Source organism: Macrobrachium rosenbergii, chromosome 3, assembly GCF_040412425.1.
Source record: "Macrobrachium rosenbergii isolate ZJJX-2024 chromosome 3, ASM4041242v1, whole genome shotgun sequence".
Classification (NCBI taxonomy): domain Eukaryota; kingdom Metazoa; phylum Arthropoda; class Malacostraca; order Decapoda; family Palaemonidae; genus Macrobrachium; species Macrobrachium rosenbergii.
In genome coordinates this window covers 61,952,967-61,975,807 of record NC_089743.1, presented here as the reverse complement: position 1 = coordinate 61,975,807, position 22,841 = coordinate 61,952,967, and the positions used below count along the sequence as shown (strand labels likewise).

The window sequence follows — 22,841 nt, the reverse complement described above, 5'->3', positions numbered from 1 at the left end:
TTCCGACATTGATCTGGAAATAGTAGGAGCTTGCTTGGTAAATGGTCAAGAAAGAAGACATTCTTATCTTATGACTTGGCAGAGATGATGGTCCTGAAAACCGTCCCTTTCAGCAGGATGGCAACAGACCAGTTGAAGGAGCAAGCCAAGATGTTATTTGACCAGGGGACCAACAAAGCAATTCGTGGTAAGAGGGAAGCTCATGAATGGCCACGAAAATCTGGAATGGTGAACATCACCTAAAATAACCACTTGAATGATTACTGATGATGACTGAAGATCAATGCCTGGAGTCACAGCTATCTCTTGAGCATGATCCACTTTAGTAGAAAGGCATAAATAATGGAAAAGTTCACAGCTCTCCTACCTTCACCTGAAGAGAAAAAAAAGAGCATTCACAAACTCTCAAAGTTTAATCATAAATGCCATAATCATTAAGACTTACAAAAGTAGTAGTAATCGGCAGAGAACCAAACTGAATAGGTTACTATGGCATCACACAGTTATGCTTGATACAAAAAGTGAATTCAAGTGTAATTTTAACTTATAGGAAAATCACAAAATAATGGCAAACACTGTAAACACAAAATCTCAGTAATCATCCTACAGACAGGAAGGCTGAAGCCCAGTTCCCAGCAATAAAATACAAAGGATAAAGAATACTGAAAAAGAATAAGAGAAAAAAGATGGCAAATCACAAAATAATGGCAAATACTGTAAACACAAAATCTCAGTAATCATCCTACAGAGAGGAAGGCTGAAGCCCAGTTCCCAGCAATAAAATACAAAGGATAAAGAATACTGAAAAAGAATAAGAGAAAAAAGATGGCCTATGATTCACCTACTTATCTGGAAGAGCAACATGGAGTTGTTCAAATGCTGAGAAGTTGCACAACAGAATGAAATGCAGACACACTCTCATCTGAGAGTCCATATGTAGCAGAGGCCTCTTCAGTCTTGTTCAGATTAGTGTGACTGGATTTTTTGCATGGACTATTAATGGTGTTTATATTGAAGAACAATGATATTTAGGCATATTTTATTCCCCTTGTAAATATTTTTTCTCTTCCTGTGACTGGTGAAATATATATGTATATTGAACTTAATTTCCTCAACAAAAATGTATATATATTGAACTTAATTTCCTCAACAAAAATGTAGATAGCGTGTGACTATAAGGAAAAATAAAATTTATTATCTGACCAATTTTTTATTCACCATATTAATAGAGCAGTGTTTTGTAAACCAAATGCTGTTTTCGTCAGCAGACAGACAAGAGACATGCATAATAGTGAAGCTATCAGCATCCGTGACCCGAACACTAGACCTTTGCATATTCATTACGAAACCATCTCCTAGAACTCTTCCAGTGCTTAGATCACAGCTGAACCCTTTGAAAGTCATGGCTCTGTTTTCATCAATATTTATTGTCCTTTTTACAGGCATGATTTACATCATATAATAAAAAGTCTTACTCATTTCAAAACTTACTTGTATATGCATTATAAATTGTGATTAAAATACTGGCTTTAACAGAGCCTACTTTATTTCCATATCCCCAGTCCTATGTATCTGCTGCCATGACTGTCCGATGAGTACTGGCAAAATTTGTAATGATTATCAGTAGTATCAATTAACTCAATACAGTATATTACATTACACTAAAGCTTTAACCAAATTTTATTTCTTTTGGTAATACAGTATCTACAAACCAATCTATACAATCTACATAAATGTACAAAGTGGCTTTGTCTTTGGTTACAAAAAATATATTGAAATAAAGACTTAGGCACCTCCATTATACTCAAATCTTTAATTTGACTTTATTTTAGCCCTAATCATATAGGACAAAATTAGAACAAATAATAAAGCTCTCAAAAATGTACAGAAATGATGCACCTATCACTTTGGGTACATGAATTTTAAGAAAAAAAACCTTAGTACATAATATTACACTTTCATTGGTATCTATACATCACAATATAAGAAACACAGAATTACTAGCTACTCTCAAAACTTGACCTACAGAGCCAGGGAGAGAAAAATAAACATGTTACAACTTGTGTGAATTGATCGCAACCAAGGAAGGGTACCTACACGAGAACTACCGCAACACAGGGTACAAGGACCACATCTACGAGATAAAGATCTATAGCTATGAAGGATGATAAGCTGATATTGCTATAACTAAAACCAAATTCATACACATTTTGTGAAATAAAAGAATCATCTGTCTCTCTTGGAAGACTAAAACAGTGCTGGAGCAAAATATACAACTTCTGTGGTATACAGTTTTAAAAATTAATGGATTCTTTTTAACACCCAATTCTTACAATCCTTCAGCACCTCATTCTTAGAAGTTACAGCACATGAGTGGAGAATACAGCTGACTGAGTTTCTCAGCCCAAACATTATAATACTTACAGATGAAGAAGTGGTGACTGCAGCAACAGCTTTTCTGTGACATCCCTGTCCTTGAGGCACATCGGAACTAAGTACAGTACCATACAGAACCCTTTGCTTTTACGTGCAGACTGTCTACAGTATTCCTTGAATGTGGAAAAGAAGAGACCCTGACTAAGAGATGAAGAGCAAGTGCATAAAAAGCCAACTAGCTATGAACAGCAAAAAGGAACACCAAAAGACAGCCCCAGGAACATGCAGGGTAGGATAAAGGTTACACAACTAGTGGGAGAGACAGTTAGTAAGGTTCCTTATAGTATAACTTTGTATACTCGGCCTTACTGTGAGTGTCACACCCCGGGAGGGACTGGCTGACAGACAACAGAATAAAGATGGAAATGAAATTCTTTTAGCAATGAGCAATAAAACCAAAGGAAGTTTTATTAAATAGAGAAGCAGAGTCAACTGAAATTAAGTACATCAATTGTTAATATAAAAAGTATAAATTGATATTTTATTTGTAACTAAATGGGCAACAAACAAGAAAAAGTTTGTGATAAAATATAAAAGTTAGATTAACATAAAATAATTTAAGGACCCCTGCAGCTGTTCCCCTAAACCCATCAAATATGCTTACATCATTTGAACTAATGGACTTTTCCATTTATATCCTTCACATTTTCTAATCTTTAGCCACTGTGAAATGCTACTCTGCAAATGTACCATAATTTTGGTTGAAAGATTACGTGAAAAGGGTGCAGGACTAGCCAGTCTCTCATTATTACAACCCATCAGAGCCAACAGCTGCTGGCGCTGCTTCATAACCGGCACACTGAGGGTGACAGTGTCAAAAGTGCTACCCGACCACTCCAGCTTTCACGCTAAGTTGAGCATAGGCCTTTTTTATCTATATTACATAGGTAAAATAGAACCACATGCCACTTCCTTTCACATCCCATTGTTTCCTGAACCATGACCAACACTAGCACTTCAACGGTCACTTCCAGAACTAATGTTAAATAATATTAAAATGCTAGAGTGTTCGGTATCTGGTGCTTTAGGCAAGCTAGAGGATAAGTTAACCTACAGAATATCTAAATAGGATAAATAATAACAACATAACTCATGGTAGTGTACATAAGTATACATCATCTTACCTGTCCAACAAATCCAGTGTTTCCTGCATAGTGACACCTCCAAATGAGGGGCTTTCCATTCACACTTTGCATCTGACATGCTTAACATGAGCAAAGACAAACAATGAGGTAGAGGATATTTGAAGGATGTAATTAGTGGATGATGATTACACAAATACATTCTCTCCAAAACATGCTTCCATGAAGACTAAGACTTATGATCCTTTTGTAACAGAATATCTGCCTGATTATAGCTTTGTTTTTACAGTATCAGCTTTGAATAGGTCAAGATAAAATTTTGAACTGTAAGTTTAAAAAATTTGTGAGAAAAAGACAGGAAGGATTATGTGCACCAAGTGGATACATACTAGTTCTGGAAATCCTGTACAGGTCCTTTATAAGTATTAGTTGCATGATGGAGTAGCAGTTAACTTTCTTATTAATCTATTATTTACTGGCATGTCTCGGTATTTGATTAATATTACAGTATTAGCAACAGCATGTTCCAAAAGTGTCGTTCCATTTCTTTCCATGACTATTCTCATTGTTCATAAACAATGACAGAGGCTCTTGGAACGAGTCCTTTACGGTCATTGTGGCAGCAGAGCAGGTATCGATCATCCACTTCAACTACCAGTGTAAGAATATCTCCACGGTTGAAGCTAAGATGACCATTATCTGTAGCTAAGCGATGGTGGAGTGTCTGCACCAGTCTGAAAGTGTAATTAAACAGAATAAAACAAATTTCAAATAGAGGACAAGAGCATAAAATAAAGTAAAATAAAAAAAAAAGACTGCTAACTTAAAAAAGTAGTAGTGCATGGTTACTGATAAATAGTTTTAAAACTTACACTCATACTAGTATAAGATCTTAAATAAAAACAAATGTATAATTTATAAGAAATAGTGCTCTATATTTGTAAATTTTGTGAAAATGTGGGATAAATTCCCCTAATAGTAAGTAAAACAACACAGAGGAAGTAGAACTACTATACCTGGAAAGACCTATTTCTTTATTTACATTGACATAATTTGAAAGGCAGGCAGGGTAAATGCATCAATCTATTTCTGAAGAAAAGTGATGATTTAAGATTTCAAGATGATACAGTTATTTCCTTAAAACATGATAAATTGAGACAACAGATAAAGGGCTTACTTTAGCTGTCAAAAAATTGATTTACTTGGAACAAGTAGTCTTCCTAGGTTGTGTGGTTACTTAGTTCAAGTGTGCATTATTGAGATAAAACATCATTAATAAGCAAATTCAAAGGTGTTACATATTTTCAGCCAAATATACTTTATATTCAGCCAAATTTTAAGGTATAATTTCAAATCATCATGCATATTTTGGTCAATAACTTGTAATACTAGCCACCTTGGCTTTCAAGAATGGTAAATGTATGTCTCAATGTTGATAACTGGCTAGCAATTAATATCCCAACTTTTATTAATAGGTATGATGTTAGTTTAATAAACAATCAATTTCAAGTCTGGTTATAAAAACTTAGTTCACAAATAAGGCATTACATCAAGAAAATATTATGTAATTAGTAATTTACTAATATGATTATTATTTAACATTGTCATTACTGGATCTTCAAAGTCTGAAACTATAATACAGTAGTAATCACACTTTCAAAAGTTCCTTAAAATTCTTATGTTACTAGGAGGTGCATTTACTGCTCACTACTTAGGGCATTCCAGTGACAAGCAACATTTGGACCTACATTATTATTCTTAGAGATGAATTTATTCTATCATCTGTAAAGAAGAAAAAATAGGCATTGTTATAATATCAAAGCACAAAAAAGACTTCTACCAGAGACTACATGAAAACAGTGATAAAAGTTTGTGGCTAATATACATGATATGAGATATGTGTAACTGTTTCAATAAGTATCATTCTGAAGGAAGAAAACAGTGATGAAAGTTACTTTGTGAGAAACGCCTAATAAAAACTACATTGTGGCAGTGAACTGCATGCACTGGACCTGTCCTCATATACAGTACTTTATTTTTATGTCATTCTTTCAGAGATAACACTAGTAGGCCCTAATGAACAGTACTGTGGCACAGAACTGTTTTTCATTCTCCTCATAGTGCATTCAAGCGCTAACAAATGTCATCCCATTGCCACCAATAAACATGCTAAGATGAAATGAGCTATAAGTAGACAGACACAAAAATAAGATCAGCTTAATGTTACCATCATCAGCCAATTCCAAATTTAATTTGGATTTGCCAGTGTCCAAGGGCACTGGCATTATGAGCCAATTCATACACATAAAAGTGCAATACTATACCTTACTCCCTTCATGACTGACTTTCCAGAACTAAATAACATGTAATGGTGTGAGGTGCCCTTCTTCTTTGTGCTTTGAAATAGTGCTGTATTAGTGGATTTATGTCACCAATTTAGAGCCTTTCCTCCTGGCAAAGGAAGCTATGGTTGTGGGCCACAGATGAATTAAATTTATGGAATTTACTAGAATTCATGTTCTACAAAATAAATAAAAATAAATTACTGGTTATAATCGAAAGTGTTCATGGAAATAAAATGTACTAAGCATACTGATTGTAAGAACGAAATACTGTAGTATTAAACCTATTCATCTTTAAAAATATGTAAAGGCGAAAAAACATAATATTACCGAATGTTGCTCCACAACCATAGCTTCCTTAAATGATCTTACTGCTACCTACTTGGGCATATCTCCAGGTGCCACTCGTCTCCCATGGCTTGCTGATCGCTGCTGTCCACCATACCTACGTTGTCCATCATACCTGCCATTACTGCTGTTGCCTTTGTCGCCATTGTTTGGAACACGACCGGGCACAGACGAGGCTCGAACAGTTGTGTTGTTGGAGTTGACCGAACTGGGACGAGGTGCCAACCGGGAGCGGACTGAAGGAGGGCGTGCAGCATTAAGAGGTTCTTCATTTGTGTTATTTGGAGTAGTTGCCTTGTCTTTCAGAGACCGTCTAGGTGCTGGTTTGGGTAATTCTTTGGGGATAGCAGCAATAGGCTTGGGTGCTTGCTTAACCTGAGGGGAGGTCTTTTCTTTAGATGGGTCAAAAGGCTTAAATGGTCTCTGTGGGGAGGTCATACTGACTGGACGTGGTATTCTTGATCTGGTACCACTGCTGGGACTTATAGCTTTCTCAGGTGGAGGTGGAGGAGGTGAAGGCTGTGGTTGCTGAAGAGACTGTGGCTTCATCTTCTTTTCAGGTCCTGCCATCTGCTCCCATTTCAACTGCAAACGACGGAACCTAACACCCTCTGGTTCATCATCCTCCTCAGTATTTGCACAAGCTCGTGAGCCCTTCTCATTTTCAGTGTCTTTCTCAGATGCAGACCTCTCACTTACATCTCCGTCTCTGCTAGACACATCACTTATTCTGAGATCTGATGGGACTTCATCTTCTGAATGTTCACTTTGTCTTGAATAAACAGGTCTGTTATTTTTGGGGTTATCAATGGAATCTGTATAATCTTCACTTGATGTTCCTCCTGCCTCTTCCAACATTAATTTGTCTATGGCAGTGAGTAGCCTGGAACCTAACTGAACTCCACTCCATCGTTTCTTCAGCGTAGGATTGGATTCTTCATTAGCTACATGTTCATAGCAAGATCTGGGTCTGGGACTCCTGCTACGCTCTCTACCTGGTTCTGATGTAGAGTTCAGTAACTCATTTTCATCTAGTTCAGGAGAAGTAAGTACTCTCATTAAGGCTTTGACACGATCTTGCTGTGCAGCATTTTTGAACTCTTTGGTTTCCTTTGAAGCAAGTAAATGATCTAAAACTGAAGGTGGCCTGTCTCCAGGGCTTTCTTTAGAACTTGTGTGCAGCAAAAGTCTTTCTTCCATTTTCTGTAGACTGGCATGTAACGCTTTATATTCATGTAAAAGGTCTAAATTAAATGGAAGCATGGTTAGTGGTCGTAGAGCTAATAGCAGATCATCATACAGTGTCTTTGTGGCAGTATTAGACAAGTAGAGGAAGGCCTCTGGATGGTAGTGCTTCTGAATTAAGCTTTCTCTTGTCCTTATATAGCTTAACCAGGAATCCAAGGATCTAATGCTGAAAAGAAAAGAACACATTTGAAATTATTCTAATACTGAAATTCCAAGGATGGTACAAATATGATTAACTAAAATCATATATACAAAAAAATTTAATACAAAAATTTGCCAACCACTTACTTCAGTAGACCAAAGATGAAGGCATTAAACTTGATGGGCCCCTCTGATAAACATTCCTCACTGTTTAATGTTAGTACTAAGTCACTTAGTGCTTTTGTAGAGGGACCTGTAATATTTAGTGAAAAATATAGACAGACATTTGAGGAGTGACGAAATTTATTGATATAAGTATTTGATGAGCAAAAGTCAGTTTTTTAACCATCAAATTAGCCACTGGGTGACTGAAAACAGCAGATATCAGAAGAAAGCCTATGATTAAATAAAACTAATCTACATTTCAACAAAAAATCTATTTTTGGATTCAGTATCTCATGAAAAATCAAATAATCTTGATCTACTTAACTTTGTGAATAGATAATCAATTTATAAACATTTTGAATGGTACATCAGTGGAAGAGGCATCATTAATTATAAAGCATGGCTATATTTATGGAGAAATTCACTATTACTTTGGGGAAAGAAGCATCAAAAAAGGAAAGAAACTTGGCCCACATATTCCTGTAAATAAGCTTCCAAGGTCTAAAGGGTCAGTCTAAGGTTTAAATCTTAATAACAGCCACAGTTATTGTATGGATTAGTTTAGGATAAATACTCATAGTATATAATCAAACAATTACATGTGGGCATTATCCCAGTACTTTAAAAATTATTCGCAGTAATAAAGTGATTTTCTTATGTGCTAAACACATCATCCTAATGCTGTACATTGTTTACAGTACCTGTACCATTTAATTATTCCAAAATATGTTTGGAAAAAATTGGAAGCCATTGCAATACAAGTTGCACAGAACATTATTCAACTACTTCTGGATTTCACACATCTCTGATGCATTGAAGAGGATGGAATTAAATCTGTTAAGGGCCTCACAAGATAAAATCTGATGCTATTCATTTAATAACTGTGGTAACTTGGAAAGCTCTCTCTGTCTATTATGCAGTACATATTATTGTCCAGGCACTATATACAGTAGTACTGGATATGTCCCACTACAGAATGTTCAATGCTGTCTTAAAAATAGTACACATCAGAACTAACTACACCACAAGTTTGTTCTTTGATTCCAGAGCATGATATTCATGATTTTTCCCTTTTAAAAAGTGTTGCTTTATAAAACTTTCACTCCTGACTATACAAAATGGAAAATAGTGATTTCAACCCAGTTCTGCAGATATCCCCTGTCAAGCAAGTCATGTAGTTCCTTATAAACACATGCTCCACATTCCCTGTGAAATTTTGTTTGGTTCCTTTAAACTGTCAAATAATAAAGAAGAAAACCATATTTTGACTGACAATTTTTCAGCACAATTGCATGTACATTTACAGTACGTTATATCAGAACTGTTAGCCAAAAGTTTCATAAATTCAAGCCAATATTTAATTCTTGAAAAAGTTACATTCTTTGGCAAATTCTAGAGATTATATTAATATGACCATACCCATTTATTTATCTTGAAGAAATTTTCAGTTCTGAGTTTCATGGTTCACTGAAGCATCAACATCCTTAGCTGTGGCATATCAAAAAAAAAATTAGGAGGCTCACCAGTGGAGGCATCCAAATATAAACAAAATATACTGTTAATTATTAATTAAGTCGATCCTTATTGCTGTACCACTTTGCGAGATTTAAACATTAAGTAAATTCCACCAGAAATATTCAAGAAATGTGATTCAGCTTGTATTCAACATTCAACAATATGTTTGGCTGAACGGTTCACTATAGTACCAACTGCAAAAAAAAGCCAATAGTTCTATACAGTATACAGCAGTACAATTAATACTGTATTTTATGACTGCTATGCCTTGAACAATGACTATATGTAACAATTTCCTCCTTCCAGTGCTCAAAAGAGAGGTCATATTAGTTTTGAACTGGTGTGGAAAGCGCCAGAAAGCTAGACCAAACTCATGGTTTGCCTGACCCTAAAAGAAATCAACCAACCATACACAATGGAAAACCAACATCCTAACAACTGATTTCTGTACTAGTAATTTTAATACCGACAGTAATGTGTAGATACAAAAATAAGCAAATTAAAACTTACTTATCTGACTGGTAACTTCAATAACCCTCCACACAGAATTATTAATTTTCCCAAAAAGAGAGTGTAATGAAGGATGAAGACCATCACTGAGAAGGGCATAAATTGCTGGACATAGTTTTTCTAAGGCTATGGTAGCCACAGCTGGTGTCAAACTACTTGTTCCTGAAACAAAAGAAAAATTCTGAGATTGGCAATAAACCTTGCGGTCACTTCTGTATACACAGTATATGTTTTCTAAGCTTTACTAGGTATACGATACTAAAGCAGATGCCTACAAGAAACCAAATAAATTTTAAGTACTTCCAATTCATAAATTATTATGACATCTCAGCATGAAACAACTAAGCAATGCCATCCTGGGAAATACTCAAGTGTATTCACACTGTTGGGATTTCCTAGAGAGTCTATCAATTTTTTAAATATTTTATATCAGCAGGGGTCATGTTCACAGAAGCTAGCAATAGTATCTATAAGTCATGTAAAAACTTTCTTTAGAACAGATTATCAACTAGCTGTATTTTAAATATCCCACCTTAACACTATATACAAAATACCGGCAGGCTCCCACCTTAACACTATGCAGTATAGTACAAAATACTGGCAAGCTAACCAGTTTTTTTTTTATATACATTACCTTACAACTGCAGTTTATTCCTCACTCTCAACTTACCAAGTCTAACTTTTTCTGGTTGTGATGATGCTGCAGAGAAATGGGTGACTAGTTTTTCTACAGCACTGCGAACTGAGAGTACAAGAGTTTTCTTGTCATGAGCATCATATACCATGGGTCTAGCTTCTTCATCTCCCTCATTCTCTCCAGTTGTGACTGTATCAGCATTCTGTCCCTGCTAAAATTTTGGAAAAAGGAAACAGAATGGTTAAAAATTTACATTTATGAAAACTGGGACAAATAGATGATGGACATGATGTTTGTCATTTAGAAGCCTCTAAACAGTATATGTATGATTTTTTGCAATGACAACCAAATTTTTCTCAAAAGACCAAACTTCATTGATTCACATTACCACTACAATTTCCTAGGTTACCCAAAAACTGACAATTTCCAAGCAGCTGGTTTATAATGAAAGTTACTATACCTTTGATTAATGAATTCCACTTACTAGAGCTCATTAATAATTGGACTCATACCATTATAATAACAGTGCACTTAAAACACATTTTCCAATTTGATCATATACTGTACATCATTTTTTTCGCTTTTGGAGTAAATGAAGATTAGTCAGAACAATTACAAAATCAATACAGTGTATGATTCTCGTAAGTCTAGCACATACAATATTTTAATATGGATAATTTAAGTCAGGCTCTTTTTCTCAGTAGTTGTTAATGCATTCGACAGCCCTTTGACCAAACACCCAAAAATATCAAAATACTTCCAGCAGGGATAATTTCAACTAGCTCATAAAGCACATCACAATATAGGTATTAGTGCAAGAACAACAAATAGCATCAGTATGATGTTAAAAACTAATTTGAAAATAAAGGAATATCTGAAATTTGTATTAATTTCCCCTTATGTTCCAATATATAATCAGTAAGTATGCAGCAAATGGGCATTAGTTTGTTATGGTCCTTGACTTCAGCAAAGTGAAAAAGAATAAAAATAAATATGATAAATAATCCATCATTCTACTTTTAGATAAGCCCACGCTATTTACAACAGTCATGATTGAAGGAAGGTGGAATTAGTATGCTTGATAACTTGATGCTGATGTAAGTAGTTTCAAGTTTCAAATTCTTAAAACCATGAATTTATCAGCTATATCAGGACACATACCTTCCTGTAATGTGAACCATCTGGAATTTTAGAAGAATAAAGATGACTTGTAGAATTACGTAAATAGATGCATACCTTCTCAGCAAAGCTAACACTCTTCTTGGGGCAGATGTCGCAGGTATTGTTAACATCTGTCAAGATGGGACCAACATTTCCTCTGGTGACTAGGAGTGTACTAACTTGAGAGCGAATTCTTAGTAGGTCCTCTTCTGTAAGCTCCTCATGGCTGGACACGTCTGGAAGTTCACTGACACGTAACAAATTCTTTTTCTGAAGTCCCTTCCCACAAAAGCCAGTACACTGGGTACTCACACAACTGCAACCCATAGGTGACAATGGGCTAGTTGTGATTTCTTTATCATTTTCTGGTTCAGTGTTAGTCTGAAGCACTTCTGGAATGGTTTCTCTTGCAGCACGCTGGGCCATGTACTCCATTGGCTCTTGTAAAGATCTTCTTTTTAACAGGTCTTCTCTCATATTACCTCTACCAGGGTCTATAGCACTGTATCTTTTATTGTGTCCACCTGCACCTTTTGGGTCATCTTTTAATGATGTAGATTTGCGAAGTATTCCACGTGGCAGTGGTGGTCTGGGTGGTGGAGTATCTAAATCCTCTGGACCTGCTCTCTCTTCCACAGGAAGAGAGATGGATCTCTTTGGCAGTGGTGGTGGTTTATCAACCCCTTCACACTCTGCACTGACACTTTCATATTTATACAGATATTTTTGATCTAGACCTCCACTCTCCATTTCTGAATCATTGAGCATTGTTGAGGAACCTCTAAAACCTGAGGATGGTTGTGTTGAATTCAAGCTGCTTGAAGAGCCCTTCATATCATTTGCATATCGTTGTGGTGTGTAATCACAACTAACTGGTCGGCGAGTGGGTTTAGGAGACTGACAAAATGATGGCTTTGTTGTTTCCATACAATCTGTCTCATCAAGAAGCATTTCTTTCAGCTCTTTTGGTAACAAAAAGTTCAGAGAGTCCCAGTCCCTAATATGGCCAAATCCATGTTTCCGTAGTTTTTCCATGTCACCACAAGAGAACGGTCGTCTTGCTCGAGCTTCTCTGGCTTTTCTTATCTCTTCTGGTCGAGAAACAAAATGTTGAGGTACAAGAAAAACTCTAGCATCAACATTATACTTTTTATCTTTCAGGAAGCCCAGATCAGGCAATGCATAGTTTGGGTAGTAGATGTACACCTCCTTTTTATCAAGGTCAAAACTTGTGTTTACCATAGCTGAAACCTTCAAACTCGAGGTCTGAAGGCACTGGTCTGACATCTGCTTGAGAACCCGTGGCTTTGGTCGAGGTTTCTGTGGTGTTTGCTCAGAATCTGAAGGTTGCCTAATTTTTTCTGTGGAACCACGGTTCGAAATATAACCACTAGAAGAATTACCAGAATCCTGACGTCTGCGAGTGCTAGTGTTTGTGCTCTCTCTTCTGGTATTTCCTTTTTTCGGTGTTCCTGGTGACTGTGATCTCTTTCGCTCATCTACTCGAATATTAAAGGCATTCTTGTTAATATTTTTATTTCCCACATCTTTAGCCATGCTCTTCACTGGTGTCATGTTATTTTTCTCAGCATTAAGTTTATTGTCTCGTAATCTCAGGACGTCATGCATTTTTGTCTCTTTCTCTGACTGATCAAGTAAGACTTTACTCTCTCCTCTACTGTCCATTGAAATATCCATACCTTCAGGTTCCTCTCTAATAGGACTGGTGACAGGTGGCTTGGAACAAGGGCTTGTCTCCTTTAGACTGTCCTCAAAACTAGTGACATTGTCCATGTTGTTTGAAAACTGAACTGTGTTGTTATCAAGTAAATTACCTGCAGTGATGATATTATTGTTGTTATTGAGAAGGCCTTCCTGTTGTGTATTACCTGAGGTCAAGGTTGTGTCACCTGCTATATCTTGAGAGGTAAAATCTTGATTCCCAGAAGTATTGTTGGTCCGGGGAGTGATTTCAGGAGCCCCTAAAGAACTTGTTCTTCGTCTGAAACCTCGTTCATGGTAGATAACACCATTTTGTCTCATGAGGACAGGTGGTGGTACAGGGGAGGCACTTCCATCCATGTCATTCTCTGACTGACTGTTCATGGGCCAGTCTGAGGAATCATGTACATTTGATTGGTTGTCAGAGCTTGAACAACAGGCACCTTCCTGTGATATGCTAGAGGACAAACTGACTGCTTCTTTACTTAGGCTTTTTTGTCGCATAAACAGCTTAACCAAAGAGAAATTATTAGTTTCATTTGCCACAGTTCTACTACTCTGACTTGAGCGCATGCTATTCTGCAAATCATAAACCTTTACACAGCCAGCTGCTGCCTCCAGTGAACGACGCATAAGAGAACGGCGCATTAAGTTAGGCATGCTGTTGCTCTTACTGCTTGGTTGAGACTGTCCTTCTAACTTGGGAGCCTCTAACTGGCTTCCATTCTGATTAGGTTGACAGGCCCTGGAAGGCACCTCTGGTGTACGAGAGGATCTTCGACTGACACGTGACCAGGTAGTGTAAGGTTGGTCAGAATGTGTCATGGAGGGTGCAGAACATCGTCCTTCCAGTCTTTCTGCTGACCAATGGCTGCTACCACTGGATTCACTTTCACCTAAGGATAAAATTGAAAGTTTTCAGTGAGTATTTTTCAGCATACTCCTACACTTAAGACAAAAGTTGGCATTAAGAAGTAAAAAAAAATTGATTATTTAACGCTATTCGGTAAGAAATTATTCACACCCCATTTGAAAATTGTATCAATGTTATGGTACAGATTTTAACATTTAAATAAATAAAAACCAGCAAAAAAACTATTAAATACTATGTACATGTCTATAGCAAGTAAGAGAGAGAATATAAATTACAATAATACTACTATCTGCTTTACACAGTTCAACTAACCTGCTTCATGGTAATCAGAGTCTTCTGAGTAATGTATGAAAGAACCTTCAAATGCTATGGTGTAGTTGTCTTTGTTGGCCTGGCAGGTGAGGATGAGGTCGTCATGGAGGGAATCACAGTCCAGGGAATCAACACTGAAAGTGGTGTTGGCTAGAGGAGGGGGTTCTTTTAATGGTGAAAATAATGGCCCTGACTGATACAGGGACAATTCTCCACTAACTCCACTATACTCCTCTTCCTCAACTTCATCCACTTCTTTTCTGTCACCTTCATTGTTCTCATCATCATCATCTTCACCTTCTTCCTCTCTATCACAGTGGGAAGAAGTGTGTGGACTTACTGAGGACTCAAGGTCATATCTGTCCATCATGGATCCTGAAACACTAGCAAACATCTCCCCATCTTCAGCACTCTGTAAAATAATATAAAGGTTATTGCAGATTAGCCTTTTACCTTAAAAATCTATGAAAATTGGTTATTAAACACTTCATCATGTATTGGAACTGTTAAGCTTTACAAACAAACAAATTAGCCTAAGATAGTAACCCCACCGAAATGCTGCTTACCTGAAACTCTCCACACATGGTTGGAAGTGTAAGGATGTTATGGATGTCTTCACTTCGGAAGTCATCCATGTCGATCTCGGCAAGGTTTGCATCGAGATTCCTAGCCAGTGTTTCATAAGAAAGGTCTTGTAACTGGCCTTGACTTGGTTCAAGCACTGACACCCGGCCTGACCCATCCCGACCCGAGCACATAGACGCTGACCCCACCTCTCGGCTGTAACTCTCACGGTACCTAGCGCATGGCAGGCTGGGGTTAATATTGGCCAGGGCACAAGCATAGTTGATCGGGTGAGTAAAATGGATATTGGACAGAGGAACACAGATGATTTTAACAGACCACGGATTAGAGTTTGGGTAACGGCAAGTGTTTTCCAAGAAATTTCGTGTGAAATATGCAAGATGAATTGTGTTGGTTGTTTTACAGGCAGAAGCATATTAAGTATAAGCCAGTAAAAGGAAAATACAGCCATAGTACAGCAGAAATGGAGCAGTGAAAGAATTAGGCATTATGCATGTCAGGATAGTAATAGTTATAAGGAATCATCACACAATGTCATTGATAAAGGTGATGTCGAAATAGTTGAGCAAGTTATAGTCAGTGAAGGCAAAAGTGAAGAAAATAAAACGTGAAGGAAAATAACAGAGTACCATGTAGTGTCCAAGAAATGTGATTCATGTTTCAACAGTACACAGGAGGCAGGTGAAAAGAATTAACGGGGCATATCAGGATTCGTGAAAAATTAATGGTAATCATTATGCATTTGTTAAACCAAGCAGCAAATTGGCCACAGTTAGCAATGATTAGTAATACGTCATTACATTTGAGGTGCCAAGGCAAAGCGCAAATAAAAAAAAAGGAAGAAAGAGAAAAGCAACACATTAACAATTTGAAAATAATCAAATAATTCACAATACATAATCTTGTGCTTATACTGACAATTTATTTTCTCTAGTACGTATAATTATTTCAAATATCTGAACAGTTAAAAATAAAAGGACCTGCAAGGCTACAAAAGAAAAAACTGGTCTGTCTGTGAAGACTTTAGCTATAGACAAAAACTTTTAGGGAGAGAACCATCATGGAATTTATGAATAAACAGCAAAGGCAAAGAAAATCTCTTACACTACGGTTAACCATCTGAAATTTCTGAAAAGAATTGAAGCACGTAATACTTGAACAATTCACTTCACCTTATAACATACGGGGAAAGGGGGTTTGCACTCTGTACAGCACTAGCAACCACTACCATAACTGTCGAGATGGAAAAGTGTTAAAATTTCTCCCTCTATGTATGCTATCAAACATCATCATCTCGTGAAAACCAATGCATCCTCTTGGTAAATCACGCGGAAAGAAATATAAATCCATCGTCTGCTTGTAAATGATCAGGAAGCAAAATGAGTGTTACTGAAGGAACACTGGTGAAATTACGCCGTCAATCAAATGCTTATTTTTGGATGAGTATGTTGAGTCATCTCTTACGGAGTCTGTGAAATCATTCTATACATTATATATAACTAAAATAATAATCTACTAAACTATTGGGTTAGAGACATTGCAGGAAGTTCAAAAGGCTTGAAACTTACATAGATGGGTAAATTGAACTAAACAACTGCGAGTAATTACTTGAGAAATTATCTCAGACGTCCCATTCAGCTATCTTACTCAGAAAGGTAATCATTGCCATATTCTTGAAGTGTCAACGTTCTTCAGGCAGTCTTTAAGTAGATCGAAAGTGATGTCATGAAAATAAACATGACTCCCCAAACAGTCGTCGGTTGGTGATGTTTGACATTTATGTTGGACGAAAAAACTTTTGATTTTCGAATCAAATTTCACTTAAATATAACTAAAAACACGTAAATTATATTTGTGTGGTTCCATATAGCCCACCTGTTTACAAGTAATTTCCTAACCCATTTTATGCACTATTTCCTATCGTTACTGGTGCAAAGCACTCGAGGGTTTGGTCTTTCCCCTACCCCCTATATCGAACAAGTATGGGTGGACCGTAGTTGAAAACTTTGGCTTGTGGGTTAGGAAAAAGTTAATTGCGCAGAGATGAGTTTAACTTACAAGACAACGGTAGGAAAATATATGGTTTGTGTTTCTACCCCAAGCAGTAACATTTAAAACAAATTATTCGGCACAATTATTTTGCAAGGGCAATTTACAGGAACACATCCCAAGCTAACCTAGACTGGATCACCAACCTAATTTGACCCACAGTGCCATAAACTATAAAATTAAAATACTGGAATTCAACCTAACCGAAGTTGCCAGGTCCTACCCTGCCTGGGTAGCAAGAATCCCTTAAAGTTTCTTAAACCTATCGTAGCCGTTATTGCTTACCTTAAATTCTTCGTATTGGTTTTGTGTTATGAAAAAAAAAAAAAATTCGCAAATCACCATCTGGCTCGTAGATTTAGGTTTGGTAGTATCTAAGAGCCAATAAAAGGAAGTTTCAGTCTTTTATCATAAGGCACAACGAGTAGTATGTGGCTAAAAAGGATTGACTGATTTATGGTTACTAAAACTGGCGTCACAACATCTAGGTTATTGACGCCGTAGCTAGGGAAGGGAGAAGCTCAACAAGTGTAGTAGGAATACGTGAGTAAGAAAGTAGAGAACCACGAAAAGTTAAGCCTAAATTACAAGTTTACTGGTTATACCAAATGATTTGTACGCCTGGTTTTAGATCATAAAGCAACGGATTGGTCCCCAAGGCTGGGTCTCAAAAGCAAAAATTCAGTCTTCTAAAGTACACACACGAAGGTGTGCGTTATGCTCGTATTATTACGGTACTAACCATAAGTTTTGGGAGGCGATTTACGACCCGACTGTATATTAAATGCTAGCAGAGTCATTACGTGTTTATTTATTTATTTTTTTTTTTTAGGTATTTGTGTTAACCAGCTTTTCTAAGTTCTAGCGGACCACCTTCATCGTCCACCATGTTTTATCTGTGTAATGACCAAATATTGCGATATTCATTTCATGTAGGCCTGCATCAAGGGGAGAAGGGGAAGAGGGAGAGACAACGCAGTAATATGATGAGCCAGCTAATGGCTTTCTATTGTTAGCCTTGCGGTTTAAACCACAATCTTAAGTTCTCTTGCGCTGCCTCTGAGTTATCCACCTCGCTTGGCTCCTAAGATCATTCGTTAGATGTTGCGGCATGACAGTATGTTCACATGACATATGTACGGTAATTACTGATGAAGTAAAACTATTTAAGGTTATCCTTCATGTCTACGAAATTACTTTATGAACAGAAAAAGGCAGCCCTCACTGATCCCCTCGGGCACTTACTGTACGAGTATATTCCTCACAACATCTGCAGTCACTCAGTGGATCACAGAGTCCTCGTTTTCGCTACTCTTTCACGTTTTATCTTCTTTGGCTCAAACTGGACAATAAAAAATGCCTCGCGCTAGGCAAAAATGACATTCTCAAATAACACAGAATAACTTGTAAAAATCAACCTCCACAAAATTATTGGATTTTTAATTGAAGAGAGGTCGTCTTAAACGAAAGCAGCATGCATTTAACATTATTCAACTGTACTTTATTTCAAATATTTCATTTTTGCAGAAACTCTTTTTGCAGAAATTTATCCTAATACAGAAGAGCATTTAATGAGTAGGCTGGCATGTCTTCCCTAAATCAACTAACGCGAAGTAGTTACACATATTTTAGTGCTTTTTCCCAAAAAGTTGAAACAGTGGTCGTACCTATAGTTTTTCCGACGTGACCCATTAAAATTACGAGTGATCAGTGGCCCAGGATACCCAACAGTACAGTATTTCGGATATTTGCACGATTTATCTAAACTGAAAATGCTAATTTTTTAAACTAAATGCATCTTTATATTTGTAATGCATAGCTACAATGTGGCAATAAAAAATTCAATGTTTTTCAATATACTACTATATATATATATATATATATATATATATATATATATATATATATATATATATATATATATATATATAATATATATATATATATATATATATATATATATATCTATATAAATATATATCTTCAAATATGTATCAATATGTCTAAAAATATATCTTTTCATGCAACATTTTACAAATTTTACTAGTATGGCAAACAAAACTGTATAAGAGAAATATAGGCAGACACAAAGAGTACTGTACTAATCTGATCACGTTTGCCCTCTCCTGGGGAATCTCGTAGCGGCCGTCACTTTAAAAGTAAAACTAGAGGCAGCGGAAATCAAGTACTTTGGTGTATGTGAGTGAGTGTGATATAAATCCTATCTGAAAAGCGTAAAAGTGTGTGTGTGTGTGTGTAATGTGTATATATAATATATATATATATATATATATATATATATATATATATATATATATATATATATATATATATATATATATATATATGTATATATATGTCTAAAATATATATCTTGAAACAGGGTCCAATAATACATTTTCATGCTAATTTTACTAGTATGGCAAACAAAACTGTATAAGAGAAATATAGGCAGACACAGTACTGTACTAATCTGATCACGTTTTCTCCTGGGAATCTCATATGGCCGTCACTTTTTAAAACTAGAGGCAGCGGAAATAGTATTTTGGTGTAAGTGAGTGTGATATAAATCCTATCCGTAAAAGTGTGTGTGTGTGAGTATAATAATTATATATATAATAAATATAAATCATATATATATATATATATATATATATATATATATATATATCTCTATATATATATATCTCTCTCTATGTATATATATGTCTAAAATATATATCTTGAAACAGGGTCCAATAATACATTTTCATGCAAATTTTACTAGTATGGCAATCAAAACTGTATAAGAGAAATTAAAACAGTACTGTACTAAAATGTTTGCCCTCTCAGAATCTCAGGCCGTCACTTTAAAGTAAAACTAGAGGCAGCGGAAATCTCTTGTTGTATTCACTGAGTGTGATATAAAACGTAATAGTGTGTGTGTGCAGTGATACATTATCAAAAACATATATATATATAAATATATCTTATATATATATATATATATATATATATCAGACGCTATTATCACACACAGCCCAATTTCCCTCAAAGTATATGCCGTTAAACCTTAAATAACCAAATCAGAAAGAAGAATATCATTAATCAAACAAGCAGGATTTGACTGGTCCCTTAAATTGCATCTATAGAATTGAAAATGTTTAATTTTAGCGAAAGGCTCTCTTGTTCCATTCACTGAATTAGATACAAACATAAAGCAGTGATACATTATCAAAAATATGAAGGGAAAACCTCTTCACGCATGTATATACTCACCGCATCATGGAAAGCCCTCACAAAAAGCCTGAACCTAAATAACAATAGAGTCACATTAATCAAACTTTGACAGGTAAATCGATAGAATGATGATTAATGTGAGCTCTGCTGTACCAGTCACAATAAAGACGATGACTGCTAAAGGAGCAATACATCAATAACCAGAGAGAGAGAGAGAGAGAGAGAGAGAGAGTTAGGGGGGTCAATTACGAGATTATTCATTTGATGAGGGCAAATTTTTATTTTTACACAATGGTTACCCTCTCTCTCTCTCGTTTCTGGATGCATGTCTTCATTATACAACCATCATTTGAAAAGCAAGAGCCAAAAAAATCTACGAAAAATTTAAATATTTCCCTATAAATATAGTCTGAAAAGAAATGGGAAAACGAACAGAGATGCAGTGCCACTGAGACACAAGACACTTTTTATTTTCACTTGAACAGGAAATGACGAGGCTCTGGTTTCTTGACACTCAGGGAATACCAGCCAGTGCCACTTCTGTGTAGTCGGTATGAATAGCGCCTAGCCTCTACTTCAGTGCCTTCACTGAATCCCCTCAATTTTTTCATAAATCTCTCTCTCTCTCTCTCTCTCTCTCTCTCTCTCTCTCTCTCTCTCTCTCTCTCTCTCTCTCTCTCTCTCACACACACATGTATGTATTAATATTTTGTATAAGCTGTAACAAGAGTTTTAGTCTCCTCCATATACATATGTAGAATTCCAATGATTTCCTGGCACAAAATCTTATTAAATACGAAGACACACTGGTCGTTCATCCCACTGAAATTCCATGACAGCTTTGCATCATTAAGCGTCACACAGCAGTTCGCATTCATTCTAGGGGACAAAGGTAGGTGAAAATTGCAAAATCGCTCGGTCTCACACTCGATATATGTTACATTTTCTATTTATTCCGTCATAGAGCAACTGAGCAATTCTCCTTCACCAAATTATTCTTCCTAAGTACCGTAATCATTGATTCAGTTGCAACGCCATTCTCTTGAAGCACACTACAGCACAGAACCATATATAATAATTAACTGAAATAATTGGTTTTCTCCTATTCTTACAACAGTCGATTTAAGCTGACAGTAACTCAAACTGGTCCTCAGTACGGATTCGTGAGAAACTTTGAACTTGACTTTTGTCTTGTGTCTTAACATTTCCTTTACGGATATCATTTCAGACAGCATGATTTAATACAGATATAAGCACATTTGGATGTATAAAAAGTGGTGTGTCAGTTACTGTATTGTATGATGATGATATAGCAAAATAAAGGATGGGGCTCACTGGTAGAGAAAAACTGTTCCTTCGAGAAGCCCCAGGCTACTACCGTCCATACAGCTTTAAAAACCACAGAACCCAAAATGCGCAGCTATGGAGGAGCCTCTCCTTCATCAGAGGTCAAATGGTGCACTCAACACATGGAGAGAGAGATAGCAGCAACAGAGGCTATCCCGACGCATATCAAGTTTTCTTTGAAATTAACTTTCTCAACTTTCCGGAGATCAAGGAGTTTACGCAAGAGATGCACGGTTATCATGAAATGAGCACTAGTATTCTTAAGGGGGGAGGGGGAGACTAGCTGAAAAACTGGAAGACTTGTACCCTTCTGGCACCAAACCTATGTGAAGTAATTTGTGTGTTTCTTTGTGGACTGCCCTCCTTACTTGATTATTCAAAGTACGCGAAAGGGACTGCTTAGTTACTTAGTACTTAGAACAAATAAGTACCTAGGTAAAAAATAAAGTATACTAAGTTTCCTAACCTCAATTCGAACTAATGCCAAAAGCCTGGGGATTGGGAAGGGGGGAACTGATTCAACTTGACAAAAATCACGGTCAACTGACTAAAAGAAATGCTTCTTCCATCTCTACAATACTTACTCATAGTCAAGGAGCCACTGGTAATCTGCAGTTTCGTGTTCGAACTCTATGTCGGTGGCTTGGCTAATTAAGCTGGCGGTGTTGTCGGATTGGTTGTCTCGGGCCGTGACGTCACCGTTATTACGGGTGACGTCATCGTGGGCAGCGTGTTGATTGGTGAGTTGACCCGAAGCAGAACCTGATTGGCCCTCGGTCATCACGTGGTCTGCCGCCGACCCGCCCGCTCCAACTCGCCCCACAACTTTCAGGGCATGGATTCCTGTAATTAGGACAATATTATATCACCCGTCATGAATCAAGTGTTCTACCACACAAATTAGCAATACATTCAAATGAAAAGCTACAAAATAACACATGAAAGTATAATTAGGTTATACACTAATTAGCAATATTCTGATGAAAAGCTATAAAATAACACATGAATGTATAAGGTTATCATATAATAGAACGCCAAACAATCAACTACTAAAAGTGTACGTAATACTGCATATGGAGAGGCAAATCACACGTTAGTAAAATGAAAGAGATGGAATAAATATACAATTTCTGACCATGGTCACTCAT

General features: G+C 36.5%; 1 protein-coding gene across 13 annotated transcripts in view; it reads right to left on the bottom strand.

Moving 5' to 3' along the window:
- Positions 1-1,190: 1,190 nt before the first annotated feature.
- The window catches only part of LOC136856291 (uncharacterized), a 213,097-nt gene continuing 191,446 nt past the window's right edge, over positions 1,191-22,841 (bottom strand). For 2 of the 13 annotated variants that reach the window (XM_067134110.1, XM_067134034.1), the window contains exons 2-10: positions 22,278-22,536; positions 15,060-15,306; positions 14,494-14,905; positions 11,586-14,203; positions 10,458-10,635; positions 9,788-9,949; positions 7,745-7,850; positions 6,243-7,622; positions 1,191-4,252 (exon numbers count right to left, since the gene is read on the bottom strand). In XM_067134110.1, coding sequence (XP_066990211.1) covers positions 4,081-4,252; positions 6,243-7,622; positions 7,745-7,850; positions 9,788-9,949; positions 10,458-10,635; positions 11,586-14,203; positions 14,494-14,905; positions 15,060-15,306; positions 22,278-22,536 — 5,534 coding nt within the window. In that variant the 3' untranslated portion in view covers positions 1,191-4,080. Of the gene's footprint in view, positions 4,253-5,266; positions 5,301-6,242; positions 7,623-7,744; positions 7,851-9,787; positions 9,950-10,457; positions 10,636-11,585; positions 14,204-14,493; positions 14,906-15,059; positions 15,307-22,277; positions 22,537-22,841 lie in introns of all 13 variants that reach the window. The other 11 variants (XM_067134119.1, XM_067134051.1, XM_067134130.1 and 8 more) reach the window with 9 other exon arrangements.